The sequence below is a fragment of the Natrix helvetica genome (assembly GCF_964273705.1).
Source record: "Natrix helvetica genome assembly, chromosome: Z".
NCBI classification, from domain to species: domain Eukaryota; kingdom Metazoa; phylum Chordata; class Lepidosauria; order Squamata; family Natricidae; genus Natrix; species Natrix helvetica.
The window spans coordinates 46815210-46837723 of record NC_138554.1 but is presented as its reverse complement, the minus strand read 5'-3'; the positions used below and the strand labels follow the sequence as shown (position 1 = coordinate 46837723).

Below are 22514 nucleotides of genomic sequence, written 5' to 3'. Positions count from 1 at the left end.
GATAAATGCTGTGCTTGTTTATGGTATCATTTGTTTGGCTTCTGTTGGCTATGAAGCAGCACAAGGAGTAAATGAAGAGCATTGATTGCAAGACACTTAATCTTGCTGCCATTTATTGCCAATTTCCCCCTAAGCTGGTTTCTGAAATTTCATAAGTCTTTATTACAGCCCAAAAATGTTTGAAGCCTAATCTTAACAGAAACAAGAACTAGAAACATGAGGTTTTTGTTGTTTGAATGGAAATGTTTTTTGAATTTCTGGGTTTGCAAAGTAGAACTGGAGATGTTGCAAAGACAGCTCTACCTGGAAGCTGCGTGTAAAATATTTGTTGTGTTAAAAGAGAAAAATGTATATGGCTTGGTCTCAAGGTTGTTTCCCTCCTTGTCAACCTTGGTTGGTACCTCTGCCCAAACTTAACAATGAAATACACCTGAATTGGTATTTGTATTGGATATGTTCTTTATCTTCATTATTTTCCTCATCACTTATATTCTTATCCTCAACCCGTATGGGTGAAATAGGTACTTGAATCTGAGTGAAAGAGTAACTAGAAGAATTACACACAATTGTGTATAGGCTCTCCATGGTGTCAGGGCCATTATCATGACTTAATGCTGCCTAAAGCAAGACAGCAAAGCTTCCCCCTCCATTCCATGTACCTAAATACAGTGTTTGGGCAATGAGACCACCTTCTTAGTCATACCTGAAGGCAACAGGCTGAAAGGGTGTGAGGGGGAGTGTATTCTGGAGTCCCAGGAAGGATGGGCACTTTCCTAGATAGTAAAGACAGTACAATTTGAAGGCAAGAAGAGGGCAACCATGGTCTCTCCTTACCAATTCACAGAATATATCTACAGTTCTGCAGATAATTGCTTTAGTCTGACAAGATTCTATCTGTACACTGCAAGTGAACAGCAATAAACTTTTTAGAAGTCATTCCAGGTGTTATAATTGGGGTTTTTTGATACTGGCTGGACCATTACATGGCACATGGTAGTATCAACCAAAATCTCATTGCTACCTCTTCACATCTAGCATCAGAGGAAATTGTGCATGCCTTTTAGGCACAAACACATATGCTTAAGATGAAAAACAGAAACTTGTATCTTCTCTTATTTCTATCAACCATATCCTCTCCTTCTGAGGACACATTTCATGATGGTGGTGATGTAAATGTAGCAACACACACAAAGAGGGAAATGAAAGTATTTAGGGAGAAGGCCTACAAATGGCATAAATAAAAGCTTTTAACTATATCAAAGAAGGGAATACTTGAGAAAAGCTTGTTACTATGACCTTAGAATTCAGCCAAAACAAATTTCTTCTATTTTTACTTTGTGCTCTTCCTAGCTCCTACAGACATATATGAGCTCATATAATGTTCGCATCCTCTCTCTTCTGAAAAGAGAAATTTTAGTATTTTGCTTAGCCAAATCTTTCCTCACCTGGGATTGGTGCAAAGCTTCAGCTTCCTTGCGGTTCTTCTCCATGACGCCCTCATACTGGTCACGGATCTCATTCAGGGTTTTTTGTAAATCATTGCCAGGCATGGAGTCAACTTCCACATTGACAGTGCCCCCCAGTTGCCCCTGGAGAGGAGCCACCTCCTATGGAGTGAAAAAAGAGCTCAGAATGTATTAGTTCACGTGTGTAGGAAATCAGCCAAATATCATTTGGGGAAGAGCCTGATAGCAAAGGACAGCAACCAGCAATGTCGCAACAAAATATTAATTACATGAAATTAAATCAAATTGTCATAGGTGGGCCCTGGGGGGTGGGGAACCATTGCACTGGGAAATTAAGCAGTGCAGCAGCCTAACTCTTGAAGTCACCTCCAGCTTCATCACTGAAGGTTTTCAAAGACTGGATGTTGCGAAGTCATGTCCGACCAATCGTGACCTCATGGACAACGTTCCTCCAGGCCTTCCTATCCTCTACCATCCTCTGGAATTCATTTAAGCTTTGGTGACTCCACCCAGCCACCTCTGTCATCCTCTTCTTCTTTTGCCTTCAATCTTTCCCAACATTAAGCTCTTCTCCAGTAAGTCCTTTCTTCTCATTAGGTGGCCAAAGTATTTGAGTTTCATCTTCAGGATCTGGCCTTTTAAAGAGCGGTCAGGGTTGCCTTATTCCAGCTTGAACCTCTGGTTCTTATCAGCTTCTCCCTCCATTTGTGACAAATTTGTATGTCAGTCCCCCATTTCCGCCCCCCCCCCCCCCGCTACCATCCTGTAGTTTACGGCAGGATGCCAGTGAAGCAACGAAGCTGAAGATAGCAGATCTGACACTGGCTTTAAAAGTCCCTTTCCAGATTTCATCACTTTCTTCTACTTTGGCCATCATGGTCCGATGTCATCATATTTACCATGGCCCCTAATTGCTGGATTCCTCTGCTTCTTTACCCACCCACCCAGATCAATAAAACATCCCATTACTTGTCCCATCACTTGGACTATAAAAGGAAAGTGATAGTCTTATCAATTTCAGCTAGTTAAAAAGGAGAAAAAATACACATGAAGAGTTTCACAATTCTATCAGTGAAATTGTTTAAAAAGTCCAGCTTTTCACAGTCACGCTGATTTTTTAAAAATGGTAGAGGAAGCCAACAATCAGTGAAAGTAGGGAAGGCAATGTTTTAACCATAGGCCAAAATAACTAATTAGATAGAAATGTTTGTCTACATTGAAATGAAGGAGAAGTGAGGCAGACAGTAACATATCCCACAGCAAAAAAGAGTGGGTAGTGGTGTCTCCAATGGTGGGTCAGGAAAGGACAATATCACACATTCCTATTCTCAAGATATAGTCTGTGGCCCTTGTATTACAATATGTGGATCAGCGTTATGACTCTCTTGGGTTCAAAGATTGAAATGCAAGTCATGACAGCATAGTTTACTTTCATTGCTTTTCAATTCCATTTTCCCTCCCACCCATTCTTCCAGTCCTACCTCTGAAAAAAAGTCTCTATTTTTCGGCTGTTGAGCATGTTAGTCTTATTGTATCAATTTGGCCCTGCCTAAATAATATAAAATAGAGGTGAAATTTTTCAGTAGGCAGCAAGGAAATAGAATGTTCAAGCTATTTTCATATAGCCCTTCAACAAACCTTATGGAAGGATCTCAAAAGTGCCATTCCTTACTATTTAGAAAGTAGGGCTGTGCAACACTTTGGGTGTAAAAGATAGAAGATGCATGGAGCACACAGAGGCATCAAGCCACACCTCTCAACAACTCCTTAAAGCAACTGCTTCTTTTCCTAGAATGATGAGGTTTCTTTCTGCAATAACAGACCCATCCTGGAAAATATTGCATTTGTTTTAAAGAATTTCTAATAGATGCAATTCTTACATGTATTCTGAAGCATCTTTTTTCCTTCAAATTGGAACTTTGTGTAGGCCCATTAGGGGAAAAAAGAGATTATTTTAATCTGTGGTCCTTATTATTTAGATTCCAAACTCAGATAGCCTAACAAAAGAAACAACATGATAAACATTTGTATTCCAGCAGCCGTGTAATTAAAAGAATTTCTATTGAAACACTGTGTGGCAACATTGATCCAGAAAGTGTAACGTAACTTGCATAATATCACGGACAAATTTCACACAGCTATATCCATATTTACCTCCTTGTGGTTTCTTTTGAGACAGGCCAATTCCTCTTGGAGATTTTCAGCTTGCACCTGCAAGCTAGTTCGACTTGCATTCAATTCTTCTAGGGCCTTACGCAGACCCCCAATGTCTCCCTCCACAGACAGGCGCAAGGCTACCTCAGATTCCAGCCTACAAAGGCAAAAGGGCCCACTCAGCACATTTTTAGCTATGGTTCTTGATGGCTACATAACTGAGACCATCAAATGCTTCCGGATGCATTCTGTAAATTAGTCCTTTTGAGTTAACTTGGTTGAAAAGGTTTTGCCCTGTGATGCACCGTTTCACCCAGTTACAGACAAGAGAGCTTAGTATATAGATCATGCAAACCAGTCATGGGAGACTCCAGTCCATCATTTATGAACAGGGTAGAATTAAATGGATATGAAGTCACAAACATGGCACAGGATCACGCGTGTGCTTATGCACACTCTGTACCTAAAATAGTGGCCAAAATTGTGGAAACCTTTTGGAAAAAGTGTATTTTTGAGGTTTGAAGGCTAATAACACCACTTTTTTTAATTTCAAGACAATCATATTCCACTGCTGGAATGGCCTGGGAATAGCCAAGACCTTAGCCCAATTGAAAATTTATGGAACCAACTAGAGAAACTTGTTAGTCAGAAGCGACCCAGCAATAAAACCCAGTAAATAGAAGCAATCATTCAATCTTGGTTTCACATTGTAACGGCTGCAGAATTAAAAAGCTTGGTTCACTCCATAGGAAGATGTTGTAAGGCTGTAACTCATGCTAAAGGTTACCCAACTAAGTATTAATTGACATGGTGATAATTTTTGCATATCTCATTTTTTTCTATGGTGATAAATTTTGTATATCTTGTTTCACTTTTCTTCTTTATAACTGCTATTCTAATAGCAAATCCTTCATAAACGTTATCGCATTATGTTCTTGATTAAATTATCTTTCCATTGATATATAATTTTATGGTACTACTCCAGAAAAAAGGTGGTGTTATTAGTTAGTTTTAGAAAATATACTTTTCCCGAAAGGTTTCCACAATTTTGGCCACTACGGTAGGCTTTATCTAATTAATGCTTTATGATCTCTTAATACACACTTTTGTACATCTTCTCTTACCTTTCTTTTTTCTGAAAAGTATATACAGTGTTGAATTCCAAGGATAACTATATTCTGACCAACATATAAAAGAGGTGTGAAACTGGTTGATTTGTTTTCAAATGTAGACCAGATTAAAATACGAGCATCTCCTCATAGAATTGTAATCAGTTGTTTGAGTGAGTTATCTTAATTTTAATTCTTTCCTGTTGGTGATAGCTTTTCAATATTAATTTTTTCTTTAAGGGCACAGCTAATCTATCACATTAATGTGCTGACCTCTAGTCTGTGAGTTGGTAGAAAAGTATGTCACCATCAATGATAAATGGTAATTGAATAAGGAAAAAAATCCTATCTAGTTATCATTTCACAAATTCCTTTTTGCAGCCTGTATAGCCAGCAGCCCAGGCTTTTGCTTGCTATCGGCTGTAATAGCTACTCACACAGAGGGGGAAAATTTAATCATGTTTTTACCTTGTACCTGTTACCTAAATTGTTGATTTAAAAAATCATTAAATATTTGCATAATGTCAGGATGCCAACAAATAAAAACACAGTATATGGTTAATTTTTGTTTTTTTTTAAATCAGGAAACCTACTGTGAAGCAAATATGGTTATGTGTGTGATGGAAAAAGTAAAGGACAACATTGATTAATTAAACTTACTTCACCCTGAAATCATCAGAAGCAAGCCTGGCATTATCAATCTGTAAGAGCAGTCCAGCATTTTTCAAAGTCTCCTCCTGAATCTATGAAAAAAAAGGGGGGGGATTTCAAAACATCATGATAGAGAATATCATTTAGCAAGAAAATTGTTAAATATACTAATTATTCAATTCTGAATAATGTCAGTGCAGGACTCCAAGATAAGAAGTGGGTACAATATTTGATTCCTGTTTGTTTATTTAATTTAGGATATGGTATTTATAGAGGTCATGCAATCACTGATGTACAACACTAATAAAATAGATATGTACAAACGCACATAAAAGTTTAAGTAAAGTACTAGCATAGAGGTGAAGAGGAAGGTTTCCTCAGCGAGAGGGGGGAGGGGGGAGGGAGAGAGGGAGACTGACTGACTGACTGACTGTCTGTCTGTCTGTCTATCTGTCTGTCTGTCAGGGTTCCAAGTAACTCCCAACAAAAGAAGACTCTGAGGCTTGAGATTCCTCAAAGTCACATTTTATTAGAGATGTCATATTGGCACCTCTGGGAAAACCTGAATCTCAAAGTTTCCCCACCCAAATGAAAGTCTAAGTCCCTTTCCAGCACCTACATGTCCATCACATGGCCCAATCAGGCACCATCCTAACTGGAGATGCCTCCTAGTCATGCCCTTCCTGGTGCAGAGCAAGATGTCCTTGACTCTCTGAGAAAGGAATATTATTTTGACTATACATCTCACATACTTCATATAATCCTCCTTCCCATTTTCCCACAGCATTAAATGTGGCAGGTTGGACAGTCCAATGCAAAATATGGCTTCCTGGCCTGACAGCACACACACACACCCATTCATCAGAAGATTGTGTCCTATAATGAGATTTAACACAGGGAGTTAACAGCAAAATCCTAACCATCCCCCCTCTTTCCACCCAGAGGGATGCTTTGGCTTATCAGGGTATTTATCATGGAATTGTTTTGCTAGTCTACCTATCTTTACATCCCAGCACTTCATCCAGGTAGGTTCAGACAAAGGGTACCCTTTCCAATGAACTAAATATTTCAATCAACCAATCTAGAGTGTACAATCTTTTTTACTTTATAATGGGTTTCTCCTTGCATCACTATAGGTCTGGGAGGTGGCTGAGTCTGCAGTCTTAATCTAGACCATAGAGCTGGCTTCAGCAGACTACAGTGAAAAACAGGATGCACTTACCCTAGAATGCGGGGGAGGCTAAGATGAACTGTCACTGGGTTAATTACTTTCATTATTGGTAAGGGACCTAAACATTTAGGACCCAGCTTTTTGCTAGACAGCTTCAACTGTATGTATTTGGTTGATAGAAAAGCTTGATCTCCCACAGGGAAGGGGGTTTGAAGAGACCAGTGTTTGTCTGCTTGCCTTTTATACTCCTCAGTGGCTTTTGACAGCACTTTTTTCCGTATTCTCCCACCCCTTCATTAATAACTACATCCACTCGGTCAAGGTCACGGAGGAAGGGGATTCTCTGGGCAGTTCAGGCATGGGGACAAACTCTATGTTGCTGGTGACATGCAAAGGGGTTAATCCAATGCAGCTACACACAGAGTTGTTGTAAGTTACGTCTGCAAATGGCAACAGTTTTGCCCAGTATTCTGGTTTGTAATCCATATAGTATCTTATATATTACTCCACCATTGTGTTTGTATGTTTTGCTGTGCCATTATGCCATGCCGATCATACTCATATGGAAAGCCGAGCTGAGTCCTTGTGTGGATTTGATGGATCTCAGGAACTGTCTCCAAAACTTGGTCATGAATTGGCCATGAGATGACCTGCCATCTGTTTGATGAACATCTTAGCCAGTTTCTTTGCAGAAGGCAATCCTGAGCAAACGGTAAAGTGGGCTTGCTTAGAAAATAAACCGATTACTGTCCAAATCACTGTGTTTCCCCCACTGTTTGGGAGTTTGACAATAAAATCCATTGCAATTTCTTCCCAAGGGGCTTGCCAGTTGTTGAAGGAGTCCAGGGGGGTTTCCTGGTCTCATTTTCATAGCAGTACAAGTGGCACAGTTTTTCACATAGTCCTCCACATCTGCTTTCATCTTTGACCATTAGAATTGCCTTCCAACCAGGTGTAGGGTTTTCAGGAATCTGAAGTGGCCAGCCATCCTTGAGTAGTGGCTGCGCTGTAGCACCTCCAGTCTCAAGCTTGCAGGGACATATAGCTTGGATTCCTTCCCTGTTAGCCCATCCCTCATGGTCAGATCGTTATTATTATCTGTGAGCCAGGGGTCATCTGGAAGCATGGTTCTTAGCGCAGCTGTCAGCTTGTCTGGTCAGAGTCGGATAGCCATCTGGTGTGGCCTCTGGTGGTGACCTGTGTGGCTTGTTGTACAGTGGGAATGATGGCATGGATGACTTCTTCCCTGCTGCTATCAAACTGCAGTTTTCTTGACAAGGCATCAGCGAGCAGATTCTTTCCCACTGGGATATATTTCAGCTCGAATTTAAATCATCTGAAGTATTGTGCCCAGCAAATCTGTTTAGGATATAATTTTCTAGGAGTTTTTAGGGCCCTGCGGTTTTTATGATCAGTCCAAACCTCAAAAGGCATCTTACCCCCTTCAAGAAAATGCCTCCAAGAGAGGAGAGCCCAGTGGACTGTGTAGGCTTCTTTTTCCCAAACCACCCACCCTCTCTGTCTCAGTAAGTTTCTTTGACACATATGCACAAGGCAGGAGCTGCCCTTGTGAGTCTTTTTGTAAGAACACAACTGCTACAGCTACATCGCTACCGTCTGCTTGGATGATGAACTGTCTCTCAGGATCTGGGTGTTGAAGGATTGGCTTCTCCACAAGGAGTCTTGTTAATTTTTCAAAAGCTCTTTGGCAGTCCATTGACCAGGCAAGTGGTTAATTCAGTTGCAGTTTGGTAGGAGGCAGTCCAGTTTTCAGCAGCTCAGTCAAGGCAAGAGAGACTTCTGTAAAAGCTGGAATGAATTGCCTATAAAAATTCACAAACCCTAGGAAACTTTCCAGCTGTTTGCGGGTACATGGGGGTTGCCAGTCTAGCCACCGCATTCACTTTCCCTGGGTCCATTTCAACCCCACCCACCCCCCACTGGAAATCCTATAGCCAAAATAATCTAGTTTTGTGGAATTCACATTTGACAGCTTCACATAGAGCTTGGCGGTAGGAGTTTTTTGAGTATTTGCCGTACCAACTTCATATGCTCTTTGAGAGTTCTGCTGAATATGAGAATGACATCTAGGTGAACTAGGACTCCCTTGTATAAATTCTCACGCAGCACCTCATTTATTAATGGCAGGAAGACTGCGGGAGCTCCTTGCTGGCCAAACAGCATGACTTTGAACTGAAACCTGTCAAGCAGACAGTTAAAGGTAGTTTTCCATTCATCTCCTCCTCTGATTCTTATATGATAGTATGCTTCTCTCATGTCTAGTTTGGTCAACACCTTGCCCTTGGCTAAGTGGCCTAGCATGTCTTTCATGAGTGGGAGAGGGTAGGTGTTCTCCACACACATGGCATTAATTCCATGAAAATCAATGCAAAGCCTCACACACACACACCAACTTTCTTTTCCTTAAACAGCATGGGGGCCACCCCCTCTGGACTTTGCAAGCTGGATAAATCCCTACACTAGATTGGCATTGATGTATTTCCTTAGTTCTTCCATTTCTTTGGGAATCATGGAGTACATCTTTGGTTTAGGTAGTTTGATCACGCAATCTTTTGGGTGGTGAGGGGGGGAGGAAGTTGCAGTCTTCTTTCAAGTCTGATGAGTTCTGTCATTAACGTGGCTGGAGCTACACCTATCCATGTACCAGTGATCTGTTCAAAGTGGATGGGGCATGTGCTAATGCTAGCTGTTTGACTATGGGAAGGCTGATTAGACATTTGGTGCATCCAGGGTCTATGATGGCTTCTATCTCCCCTTGGGCCCCTATTTCTGGCACTATTATCTGAATCTTGATAGTGAAAGGGCAGGTGGCTGCACTTACCATCAGATCATCATTGCCACTGTTCCCTTTGGCTGGGCTTGAGAGATGTTCTTTGACCAGAGTTCCCTCGACTTCATTGGGAAGGAGTGGAACTTCTACAGCCTGTTTGGCAATTTTTCCCTTCCCTTCACAGGGTTTTCCTGGCCCAGGGTATGGCTGGCATCCGAACTTGAGGGACAGGAGCTGAAGCCAGGCATTCTGATGCCCTGTAGCCATGCTGCCCACACTGACAGTCCCAGAGGGTGTGAGCAACAGCCGTTCGGACTGTTTAGTTGGGGTCCGGTGGCCCAAGGGCTTCTCGCTGGCCTCTCAATAGTTGGCTTCTTATGGGGGATGATCTCCAGATCCATGGCCACTGCAGTGTTGTACCAAGTTTTTATGCATTCTGGAACCCCTTGAATGCTGCAAGATTTCCAGAGCTTTGGGTCAAGGGCCTCTTTGAAGTGGTGAATGAGGAGGCGCTCTGGCCAGTTTCTCAGTTTCCTGGCCAGTCCCAGATTAGCTCTTTGGGAGGTCAGCTCGCTTGTTTTTTTTCTCTTTTTTTGAAAATTTTTATTGTTAAAAGAATAAAAAAACTGGACATGGTGAAACCATCTTGTTGATCTCTCTGCCATACAGAGTATAACACATATCTCTTGTGTATTCAATACCCATTACTACTTACTAATTATATATACATACTTAATCTCTTTTACACAATTACAATTACAGTTACAATTACATAATATATAAATAAATAAATAAATAAATATTTATTTCTTAGCCGCACCCTCTCCCGAAGGACTCGGGGCGGCGTACAACAAAACATAGGAAATAAATATATCGACATACATATAACAAAACATATACCAAGACATATATACGACATATACAAGGAGGAGGTGAACTGATAGATAAAAACAAGTAAAAACACAATGTTTAAAAACCCCTAAATAAATTGAATGCAATTAAAATACCCCAAATAAAAAACCCGTCAGGAGCGATATAGTTGGATCAAAGTTGAGCCAGGCCAGCAACTTGAAAAAGGTGGGTCTTGAGCTTTACACGAAAGGAGCGGAGGTCAGAGGTATTCCTAATATCCGGGGGGAGGTCATTCCACAGGGCTGGGCCCGCCACAGAGAAGGCTCTACTCCTAGGCGCCGCCCCTCGACACTGTCTGGTGGACGGCACCTGGAGGAGGCCCTCTCTGTGCGAGCGGATTGGTCGCAGGGATGTATGGGGCAGAATACGATCCCGCAAGTAACTAGGTCCTGAGCCATGGAGCGCTTTAAAGATTGTTATCAAAACCTTGAAATGCACCTGATAGACCACAGGAAGCCAGTGCAGCTCGCGCAGGAACGGTGTCACATGGGAGTACCTAGTACTCCCCATAATTACCCGCACGGCTGCGTTCTGGACCAACTGTAGCCTCCGGGTGCATTTCAAGGGAAGCCCCATGTAGAGAGCGTTACAGTAGTCCAAGCGAGACGTCACCAGCACATGAGTGACTGTGCGTAAGGCGTCCCGGTCCAGTAGGGGGCACAATTGGCGCACCAGGCGAACCTGGTGGAACGCCCCCCTTGCCACGGCTGTCACATGGTCATCCATGGACAGCCGGGCATCCAGGAGGACGCCCAAATTGCGCGCCCGCTCCACGGGGGCAAGTTGAATGCCCCCGATGGCCAATGATGGAATTAATTGGCTGAACCGGGGAGCCGGGACCCACAGCCACTCCGTCTTGGAGGGGTTGAGTTTGAGTCGGTTGTCATCCATCCAGATCCGTACGGCTTCCACACACCGGGACATCACTTCGATGGCCTCGTTGGGGTGGTTTGGGATGGAAAAGTACAGCTGAGTATCATCAGCGTACAGATGGTATCCCACCCCGAAACCAGGGATGATCTCACCCAGCGGCTTCATATATGTGTTGAACAGGAGTGGCGAGAGGACCGACCCCTGTGGCACCCCACAAGTAAGGGGGCGTAGGGTCGACCTCTCCTCCCCTGCCAACACACGCTGCGTCCGGCCAGAAAGGTAGGAGCCGAACCACCGCAAAACGGTGCCCCAGACCCCCAACCCCTCCAGCCGGCGCAGCAGGATACCATGGTCGATGGTATCAAAAGCCACCGAGAGGTCTAATAGGACCAGGATAGAGGAACAACCTCTATCTCTGGCCCTCCAGAGATCATCCACCAACGCGACCAAGGCCGTCTCCGTGCTGTGACCGGGGCGGAAGCCGGACTGGCGCGGGTCTAGATAATCATTTTCCTCCAGATGCCGTGGAAACTGGTAGGCCACCACACTCTCTACAACCTTCGCCAAAAAGGGAAGGTTGGAGACAGGACGATAATTGGCCAGCTCCAAAGGATCCAGGGAAGGCTTCTTGAGCAAGGGTCTCACCACCGCCTCTTTCAAGGCGGCCGGGAGAGACCCCTCGCTCAGCGAAGTGTTCACTAGGTCCAGGAGCCAGTCTCGTGTAACCTCCCAGGATGCCAGTACAAGCCAGGAGGGGCACGGGTCCAATAAACATGTGGTGGGTCGCAGTCGTCCACGCATTCTGTCCAAATCCTCGATGGCAACCAAGTCAAACTCCTCCCAGTTCGATTCCTCAAGACTCGCCACGGACGTCTCCATTGGACCACTAACAGGGACCCAATCCTTCCGGATTTGAGCGATTTTATCCTGCAGATATTTCCCAAATTCCTCTGCTCTGCCCTGTAGAGGGGCCTCCCGCGGCCTCTGAAACAAGAGGGAGCGGGACACCCGAAACAGGGCGGCAGGGCGGTTCTCTGCGGATGCAATGAGAGTGGCACAATATTGGCGTTTGGCCACTCTCAATGCCACAAGGTACGTCCTTAAATGGGCTCGTGCCTGTGTTCGATCAAGTTCGGAACGAGAGGATCTCCAACGACTCTCTAGACGTCTCTTGCGGCATTTCATCACCCCCAGCTCCTCGGTAAACCAAGGGGCCAGGGTGGATCGTTGCCGCCGGAGAGGCCGCAAAGGCGCCACCCGGTTCAAGGCCCCGGTAGTCGCATTATTCCACGCGACCACCAGGTCCTCTACCCGGGGGCGGGTCAAGGTTACAGGAGGTGGCCCAAGCTCCGTCTGGAACCTATCTGGTTCCATCAGGCGCCTGGGGCGGAACCATCTAGTGCTTTCCGGTTCCGCCTCCCCGCAGCGGGAGGTAGCACCAGGGAAGTCAAGACGAAGGAGTGAGTGATCTGACCATGACAGGGGAGTGATGGTTAAGTCCCCTCCTCCCAGATCACTCAACCACTGGCCAGAGACAAAAACGAGGTCCAGAGTGTGTCCTCCCTCGTGTGTCGGGCCCTGAATCATTTGAGTCAGGTCCATGGCTGTCATGGAAGCCATGAACTCCCGAACCCCCTCTGATGCTTCTCCCATCGATGGCAGGTTAAAATCCCCCATCACTAAAAGTTTGGGGGTCTCAACCGCCACCGATGCGATCAGCTCGAGGAGTTCAGGCAGGGCCGCTGATGTATAGCGAGGAGCCAGGTATACTATCAGCAGGCCCAACTGTCTCCCAGGGCCCCATTTCACAACAAGGGATTCACATCCGGACGTCTGTGGCGCAGTAGACTCCCTCGGCTCTAAGTCCTCCCGAATAATTACTGCCACCCCACCGCCCCTTCCCTGGGCCCGGGGCTGGTGAAATGCTCGGTAGCCTGGTGGGCACATTTCCACGAGGGGAAGACCTCCCTCGTGGCCCAACCAGGTCTCCGTTATTCCCGCGAGGTCCGGCTCCCCCTCTAAAATTAGATCGTGAATGAGGGGGGCCTTGTTAACAACGGACCTCGCATTGCATAACAACAGCCTCAGGCCCTGGGTCTGTAACTCTTGACCACCTAGACCGCGGGGATTGGTACAAGCGACCAGGTGTAACCAGCAACCACGGTCTCCCAACCGACTATAAGTTCTTAATCTGTCCTCGTATCTGCCCCTCCCTGCGACCGTTGGAATTAAAGAGCCCTGTATAGGAATGATATTCTCCCCCTCCTCCTCCCTTCCGTTCCTTCTGCTCACAACCACACCTGGAGGCCCAGCTCTCACATCGCTCCTGATCTGACCCACCCGCCCCCGCCCCCCCACCCTGGAGCCCCCTAAAAAGGATAAAAAACATTTCATTAAAAACCCCCTAAGTTTGCGCTTCCTCCACCTCTCTGGGTTCACAAACCCGTCATCAAGGTGGGCCCCGGAGGGGGCAAAGGGCCATGCCTGCGAGAGGGGGGATTCCCGCAGCTGGAGCAAATCCGACCTCGAATACGTAATGGTAAAAAGCTATGACAAAGTCAGCGTGCTGTTGATGTTAAAATCAATAAGCCAGGATCTAATGGGAGGAAAGAAATGTCCACGATCACAACTAGGTGGGAAGATCTTATGTTGGCCAGGTGATCGGTTGGAAGATGGATGGTAAATAAATAGATGGAGGCCTGGGTGCGGTCCATTATGGGCGGAAGAGGGCAGATAGTTTGTAGTAGCTAGTTGTTATAAAATAGCAGATGGCGAGGGTGGGAGGGGGAGAGGTAGTAGGAGTAGCCCGGCAGGTGAAATGCCATAAGTCATAAATAGCAGGAAGTCAGCAGGATACCAGATGTTAAACGGGCAGATTATAGTCATCAGGGGCACCTGGGCACAAGCCATGGCAGGTAGTTTGCAAAAGGACAGTAGATCTTAGTCTGCCAGGTGGGGGGGGAATAGATCTTAGTCTGCCAGGTGGGGGGGGGCTCCTGCCTGTCTCCAGGACAGGCCCTGTTCTGCCCCTACTGCAGAAGCCCTGTTCTGCCCCTCTTCCCCTTTCTGCCTGGTTCCAGCACACAGCACAGCTTCCACAGCTTCCAGCAGCTAGTCCTGGCTTCAACCTGCCTCCCCTCCTGGTCTGGGCGCCGTTCCAGCCGACTTACGGCCCTCTCGAAGGCCTCTCGAAGGCCTTCCGTCGGCATCCTGCATCACGGGCCTCTCTCCGTCCTCGCGCTGCCCTCCGGTGGCCACCGCCATAATCGGTCTCCAATTCCAACTGCAATCTCCATGTCAGCCAGTGCTTTCTTAATCTTCCTCTGGCTATTCGCCATCCTGACGGACCAAATTAGGTCTCAAAGAAAACCAGGGTGGTCATTGAGGCTCAATCCCGGCCCAAAAGGTGGAAAAAGGGCCGGCAGCAACCCCTCCTTTGTCAAAGAGCTCCGGAGCATTTTCGGAGCTCAGAAGTCAGCTGCCATTCCCTGGAAGCTCCTCCTCCTTTTTCACTCAGATCACTCAACCACTGGCCAGAGACAAAAACGAGGTCCAGAGTGTGTCCTCCCTCGTGTGTCGGGCCCTGAATCATTTGAGTCAGGTCCATGGCTGTCATGGAAGCCATGAACTCCCGAACCCCCTCTGATGCTTCTCCCATCGATGGCAGGTTAAAATCCCCCATCACTAAAAGTTTGGGGGTCTCAACCGCCACCGATGCGATCAGCTCGAGGAGTTCAGGCAGGGCCGCTGATGTATAGCGAGGAGCCAGGTATACTATCAGCAGGCCCAACTGTCTCCCAGGGCCCCATTTCACAACAAGGGATTCACATCCGGACGTCTGTGGCGCAGTAGACTCCCTCGGCTCTATTACCTATATTGCCTCTTATTTCAATCTATGCATCCTTATGCTTATTCATTCTGACTTCCCTTCATTAAATCCAACCACTGATAAAATCTATCCCAAATCTCATAGTACTCTGCCTGTCCTTTATTCTTCAGTTCAAGCATCAGTCTATCACATTCTGCACAGTCAAATATTTTCTTTGTAATTTCTCTTTCTTTAGGTATGTTTCCACTCTTCCATTGTGGGGCATAAACTATACTTGCAGCTGTTAAGATATGCAGTGTTAAATATGTTAACCCTTTGCTTAAATCCTCTTTGATAATTCCTAATAGGAATATTTCTGGTTTGAATTCCAATCTCTGTCTGATCATTTCTTCCAACCACCTTCAAATCCTTTGCCGATATTCTTTTGCTTTGCTACATGACTACCACATGTGGTAGTAGGTGCCTTGTCACTGCATTAATTGTTTGCTAGCCAAGCTGAAGAGTTACTGCGCAGGTCATAGGCCTTATCTGACAATGATTTACACACTTTTGTTTTTTTTTATTGCCTCAATTAATTCTGGCAACCTTATTTTTTCATTTAACATACTTTCGTTTGTTCTGAAATTTTAGGCAGTGAGACTTTCTTTAAACATTTTATTGCTTTATCTTCCGAATATCTGTCTATATCATCATACAGTTTCTTATAATAATCCTGCACTATATTCTTTTTCTTCTCATTCTGATAGCACATCTCTCTTTCCTCATCTAGTTTACTAATTTGTAGTTTACTCATTCATCTTTTCCATCTTTTCCATCCCTCTTTTCTCTTTATATTTCTTCAATTTATATGCTAACCACCTCCCTGTTTTGTTTTGTTTTTGCATTTTCAAAGAAGTTTTGGTTAGTTTTTTAATGTCTCTTGCTAATTCCTTCTTAAGCTTGTTTAAATTCCTTGATTTGGGCCTCGGCCTCCACTTGATGGACCATGTGCTTGAAGCAGCCTCAGAACAGCTAGACAAATTCATCTGCATCATCTAGCTCAGGGGCTTCTTCATGAAGCTCAGCTATTCATTCCACCACTTCTCCCTCATTCATGTCATTTGCAATCACCAAAATTAATTCCTGGTTGGTTGGGTATTGATCTCCATAATAATCAATGTATGTCCAGACTTGGTTGAGGAAATAGGCTAGCTGGCCCATCAAAGGTCACTCTAATTCTTGGAGGAGGAGTGGTTGGTAGGATAGGCTGTTGGGCTGGCACCAGTTGCTGGGCAGCTGCCAATGATTGGAGTTGCGTGGGTGGTTGGGCAGGCACTTGTGGCTGGGACATAGCCAGCAGTGGAACTTACACTGGCTGCTGATGCAGTACTTGTGGTGGAACCATGACTAGTGGCTGGAACAGCATCCACTGATACTGTATCCACCCCTGGCCAGGGGAGAATGCCCACCCAGATGGGATCTTGTTGACTGGGGACAGTCTAAAAATAGGCTGCTGGGGCAGCATACTAAGTCCCACCAGCCCCCATTGTGGCCCTGGCATAGCCAAATCGAGTTGAGCCATTGGGCCCTGCTGCTGTTGTGTTCCAAACTCCACATGGGCTACTCTCTCAGTAGATTGGGCCCAACACTGGAGGCTGTGGCATGATCTGCTTCATGCTGAATAGAATGAGGCCGACGCTCTGCTTGGTGGTGCTGCACCTTGAGGTTCAGAAAAGTAAATGTGGGTTGAGCCAGGGCTCACTGGGATTACCCAGTTCCAAGGAGTGGAGAGGCGCTGCCCATATTGAGTTGGCTGAACTGCTCTGGAAGGCCCACCAATGACTGGCTGTGTGATGGTAGTGGAAGTCCCCATTCCCAAGAGCATCTGGGGTCTGCCGTTCCCAATGCCCTCCACTCATAGGCTGGGGTTTGTTCCAATCTATCCTTCATCTGCCGGCTCGACAGTATCTCTTTGGCCATTGCTTCTTGGGGTAGCATGGCTCTTGTAGCCTCGTCCCGCGGAGTCAAGTCTGGCTGTGTAGCTTGCTTTATCATTTGTTTTGGTGTACCACAGTCACACTGCGGACTCTTGACAATTCCCCAATTAAAGACCTTTCATCTTAGTTTTGGTATGGCCTATCCTGATTCCATTGTGGTGGCTCCATATTTTTCAGGGCAACTGTATTCCTGGGAGTGGTTTGATCTACTTCACCTATTTGGTTATAGTTATTAAAGGCTGCCTGTTTTGATCTCAATTCTTCATCTAGATCAGTGATTCGCAATGTGGGGCCCATGCCCCACAGGATGGGGACAATTTGATTTTTAATGGGGGAAATTTAAACTTTGTTTAAACCATGTTAATGGCCTTTTAGGCTTCCTTTGCATGAGTAGAGTTCACTTTTTGAGTAAAGTAAGAAGTATATGTCACAGGGGTACATCAGGATTTTACAGATGCTTAGGTGGGGCATAGCTAAAAAAAGGTTGGGAGCCACTGGTCTAAATCATGACTGTGATATGTTATTCTGAATTGGTTTCCTAGACTTATGCCTGGTGAGAGGTAGAGTCTAATATTTCATGATTGGAAGATCTCTCGAAGTCAATTGACTGTTTATCTTATTCCATTCTCAAACTGTCTGTTGTTGTCACCTGAAATCAGGAAGGGTGATGTTAGGAAGAATAAGGAGCCTTGAGAATGGTGTAGATTTGAGGGCTCCAGATATAGTCTCATTGTGTCATTAAGATAAACAAAATGTAGAAATCCACATTCACCCTTTTTTTAAAAATTTTGAGATTTCTAGAAAATAAAGTTAGAATTCAACATTTCTAGAAACCACACAAAGTTCACATCTCTTGGTACTTTCCTCTGAGCATTGCTTTATGACACTGCAAGTAATTTTGTGAGAGAGATAAAGCCACCAACTCAAGAAACAAATGTTGAGGACCAGAAACTGACATAACCTCACATGCCACATGGCTAGTTCTTTGCTCTGAAGTTTCCACCCTCAGCTGCAGTGCAGGACAAAATAGTGTGACTGATGTAAAATAAAATATGTGTTTAACTTTTATATATAGAATGGGGAGACATCATCTTGATCTCTTCCTCAGAAACAAAATATTTTGAGACAGACTTGTTTCAGGTCACTAATACATCCTATGTCGAACAGCAAAAAAGAAAAAAAATCAACATAATACCTCAGACTTTAGCTGGGTCATGGCATTGAAATAGGCACTCATATCAGAGGTACCAGTTGATGCTCGTTTTGTGTAGTAATCTTGGATGTTCTGCTCCAGTTGCATGTTAGTTTTTTCAAGGGACAGCACCTTGTTTTAAGGAAAATAAAGTAAAACTGAATTAGAATATCAGAATAAAGAACAGCTTGCAGAATCTTAAAATCTCTAGATGTGCTTTGCTATTTGACTTTAAGTATCATCATCAGACGGAACTACTGTCAGCTTTGGACATAGATAAATGAATAATTCGACAGACACATAGACTGTCTTGAATGAGTAATTGACTTTCTTAACTGGTGCCCTCAGACTTCCAGAATCTCTCATTCATGTAGCCAATGTCAATAATTAGATTGGAAAGATTGAATGAAGGGCAGAAGAAAATCAGCCCCTCTTTCCTCCTGCAATTCCTTCCTTCCTTCCTTCCTTGATCATACCTTTAACAGACTATGCATTCTTAGAATTGCCATAGGTACTTGGCCAGTTCCTCACTGCATAGCATCTTCTTCTCAAGTCATTGAACTATTGTTGTGTTGCTGTAGTTGTAAGGAGAACAGGCTTTATTTCCTCCTCCCCCCCCCACCAATACCTGAATGATGCCATTGGAAGTCCTCAGTGTGGAAATGGCTTTACTCGGGTTGGTAGGAATACAGAGTGCAGAGACGGAGGTGGAAAGTAAGAGAAATAGACCTTAATCCTACACTTATCTATTGATCACTCCTAGAATGGTTCCATCCTGAAATTTGGATGAAGAAAGAATGATAAAGAGAATACTTCTGTCTTTTTAAAATCACCAGAGAAAACAGAATAGTGGAGTATGAAAAATAGATGTCTTCAAAAGTTATACTAGCAGAATCCACTATGACATTTCCTAAATGAAAGGTCCTAGTGTATCAAGAAAAATACAATCTGAAAATCTTTAGAAAGTACTAAATGGGGGGAAATTATTGGAAGCTTATTTGCATAGTTGCATATATGTTATATTTAAATTAATGAAAGTGGTATAATACCACTATTGACTAAACACATGGTCCCAGCCATGGAAGGAATTGGAACTATTTCTGTTCTGCTCTGCTATGTCTTGCTTTGTCTCAAGTCTGAAAAGAAAAGTCATTTTAATTTATCCTTACAAATATGATTCCATGTTCTCATACTGAGATGGTAGATTACAATCTATTTAGTTGTTTCTGTGCTGGAGGATTAGCTATACTTCAAAATCCTCTATTTTCTCTATTCAACATTCTGGGTTAATTATTGTCTCTTCTAAGCCTGTGTTTAGAATTATAGCTCTTAAAGAGGCTCATAAATTGAGAGAAATGTCAAGAGATAAAGACAGAGATTTTAATTTGTGTAGACAGGGAATATCATCTCCATAGTGAGAGGACAATTCCATCCTGGGTGTTGTCATGCTAATGACACATTGCATCAAAGTGCAATCAAACAATGTTTCTGTGGTACCAAACATATGGAGTTCAGGGAAAATTATACCTACCACACTTCCATCCCCCAAAAGATAGTGTATCAAGACATTTAAAACAGCAACCACTGGCCATTGCAAATAACCTACAATTATTGCAAATAACTACAATTAATCTTTCCTTGCTAACTTCCAAATTGTTTGAATTCAGTGTCTCATTTAGAACTTTCTGCAATATAAAACAAAGAAAATAAATCTTACATAACTAAAGCATTTTACCACAAAAACCAGTAAAACACAGACTACAATCACATAGAAATGTATTTATTTATTATTAGTCCATAAACTGTGTTCTGGAGTACCTCTGTTACACTGTGAAAACTATTTCACACGAGATGAGTTTTTCTAATGGAAGGTAGAAGTTTTGAGGTTGATGGCCGATGTATTGGGGGGGGGAGTGTTGCCTTAGAGTACCATAAAATATGATTTTACTGTTAAAACTCCTGTCTTATTTTTTTGTTTATTTTTTATGTTGTAAGATTCCCAGGGTTATATGCCCCCTAATCTCATATAAAAATAAGTCTCCTCAATAAATAAAACCATTAAATAAAGCAGATCTGAATGCTTCAAGGAAAAAAAGAACTCCTATGCCCTGCCAGTGTAGATCAGGTACTTTTTTAAATAATATTCTTCAAAACAAAATATAAAGTACATTCAAAAAATCTTGGCCCTTACTCAGCTTTACAGGATTAATCCTTGGGTATTCACAAGCATGCTTGAAAGCCAAGAACAAATAGAATACCGATGACAGAAACAAAGAAAAATTATTGGCTTTTGACTCCATTATTTTCTTCCTCTTATCCTCTCAAATCATACTCTTCTGTAATTTTCTATCAAACATTGTCTTTCTTGGGTAGAGGAAGGGACATGATCTAATAATTCATCTAAACATTTACCAACATCTTTCCTTTAACACTGAATAATTGGAAAGATCCCACGTGTATCTTTCTTCCAGAAAAAATGCTAGAATGTTTGTCACTTAGACAAACATCTTCCTTGTCAAGTAGCTGTCTTATATTCTTCCATATTCCACAAAAATGCCCCAAAGACAAAGTTAGACATACCTTTATAGTATTACTTTTTCCCTCACATTGCCACTAGGAAAACATTATCTGATTACTCACTTTGTCCAGGTAGGCAGCCAGGCGGTCATTCAGATTTTTCATGGTGCCCTTTTCATTCATGTCCAGAATATTTGTGTCCATAAATGCATGCCCATCACCATATGACAGTCCAGCCATGTCCCCTCTAGCCCTGTGGATACTTGGCACTGCCTGAGAACTACTTAAGACAAGCAGGCGTCTTCCCCTGGGTCCTTGCATGCTTCCAGAGGACATGCTGTGAGTGGAAAAGGTAGTAGGCATGGTTTCACCTGCAGAAGCAGTGCAAAACGGAAGAGTGAAAGCAAAGTAAATCTTTGAAAGTCTCCTTATATAGGCAAGTTAAGGGCAAAACTAATCTTCAGCCTTCCCCTTACTGGACTGTCTGGTTGTACCTCATGATAACATAAAGAAAAGAGTTTGTTTTGGAAACCAAGCCCAAGGTCGTTCCCCCCTCCACCTCATCCTTGAGGCTAGTTTGCTGGGCCATTGCAAAATTCTCTGATCAGATCTCAATCCACTTCATCAAAAATAACACCAAGCTGAATGTTCATACCGACCTTACAGTTCCCAAGCCAAATAAGCACAATGATTCAAAAAATAATAATGGAAGGAAAAGAAATGGGTGGGGATTGATTCCATAAAAATGAAAGAGGTTCAGTAAGAAATGCATGGGGAGGGGTTTCATGTGAGCTCTTGTTATGAAATTGCTATCACTCAGTCACTCACATTTTATGGAGGAACCACATAATACTGGCATGCATCTGTAGTACTCCCACATTTTCTCATTGCTGCTTCTACAGTTTCCTTACTAGAGGAAATTCCACCCTTTTGCAGAACTAATACTGTTTATAAGTATACTTGGCCTTAATGGTGCTTTTCCAATGTTCCTAATGTAGGCAAGTTAAAATTCTTAAACTATTGTGCCAGCATCTTAATCTCTCCTTTTTTGAGGGGGGGGAGGCCCCAGTAGATTTTTATACTTTCTCGTCCAGTTGCCTCTTCAAAAAAGCACCTTTGATCATCATGACCTGATGATTGAGAATCACCATAGACATTTAGTCCTATAATCCTAATTAACCAATTTTCTCCCCCCACCCCATCCCCATATACGTAAAATATATTGAATTAATAGCTTGGCAATATATTTCTATGCACTGAAATACTAGCTCTGGGACTGGTCCTTAAATGCTGCTATACAAACATCATTTTTAAATTTTATGAAAAAATAATTTACAGTTCACCCATCCTGGTGAACATTTTTGATGATCCCCCATTCCTCTTCATGTTGAAAGCACCAAAGGCACTTCCAGATTGAAAGGATTAAAGGTCTTTTCATGACTCCATTAATGTGCCCATCAAAGTGGTACCTACCAACTTATGGTTACTCACTTTCGGCCTGCCAGATTGGCAGAAGCTGGGGGACAGGAGCTCATCCCAGCATGCAACAGCACTCGGGCTTCGAACATGGCTTGTTGATTGCCAACCCAGCATTCTAGCCTCATGATCCATTGTGCTCTATAATTTTTATGATTTAAAAAAACATAATTTAGGGATGTGTGAGAAATCATTTTCATTCATATTGCATAGAATAATAGGGTTAAAAGGCAGAGGAGAATCCATTAACGCAAAATGCCTATGAAATCCAAATAGTATTTTACACATATATAAAATAAAAAAATATAAATAGGGTTTTGTTTACATTGACTCCAAAGTCTGCTTTACCACAGACCATTAAATTATGGGTTTGTTGTAAATCCTTATGAGAAAATTG

The 22514-nt window shown here is 43.5% G+C and overlaps 1 protein-coding gene across 1 annotated transcript in view; it reads right to left on the bottom strand.

The window, feature by feature from the left end:
• Nucleotides 1–20881, bottom strand: part of LOC309401559 (keratin, type I cytoskeletal 17-like) — a gene marked incomplete at its 5' end in the record, with an annotated part of 29040 nt that extends 8159 nt beyond the window's left edge. The window contains 5 exons of the mRNA XM_081970629.1: nucleotides 1446–1607; nucleotides 3621–3777; nucleotides 5390–5472; nucleotides 18128–18256; nucleotides 20765–20881. Of these exons, the coding sequence (XP_081826755.1) occupies nucleotides 1446–1607; nucleotides 3621–3777; nucleotides 5390–5472; nucleotides 18128–18256; nucleotides 20765–20881 (648 nt within the window). The remainder of the gene's footprint in view (nucleotides 1–1445; nucleotides 1608–3620; nucleotides 3778–5389; nucleotides 5473–18127; nucleotides 18257–20764) is intronic.
• Between the last annotated feature and the right edge of the window lie 1633 nt (nucleotides 20882–22514).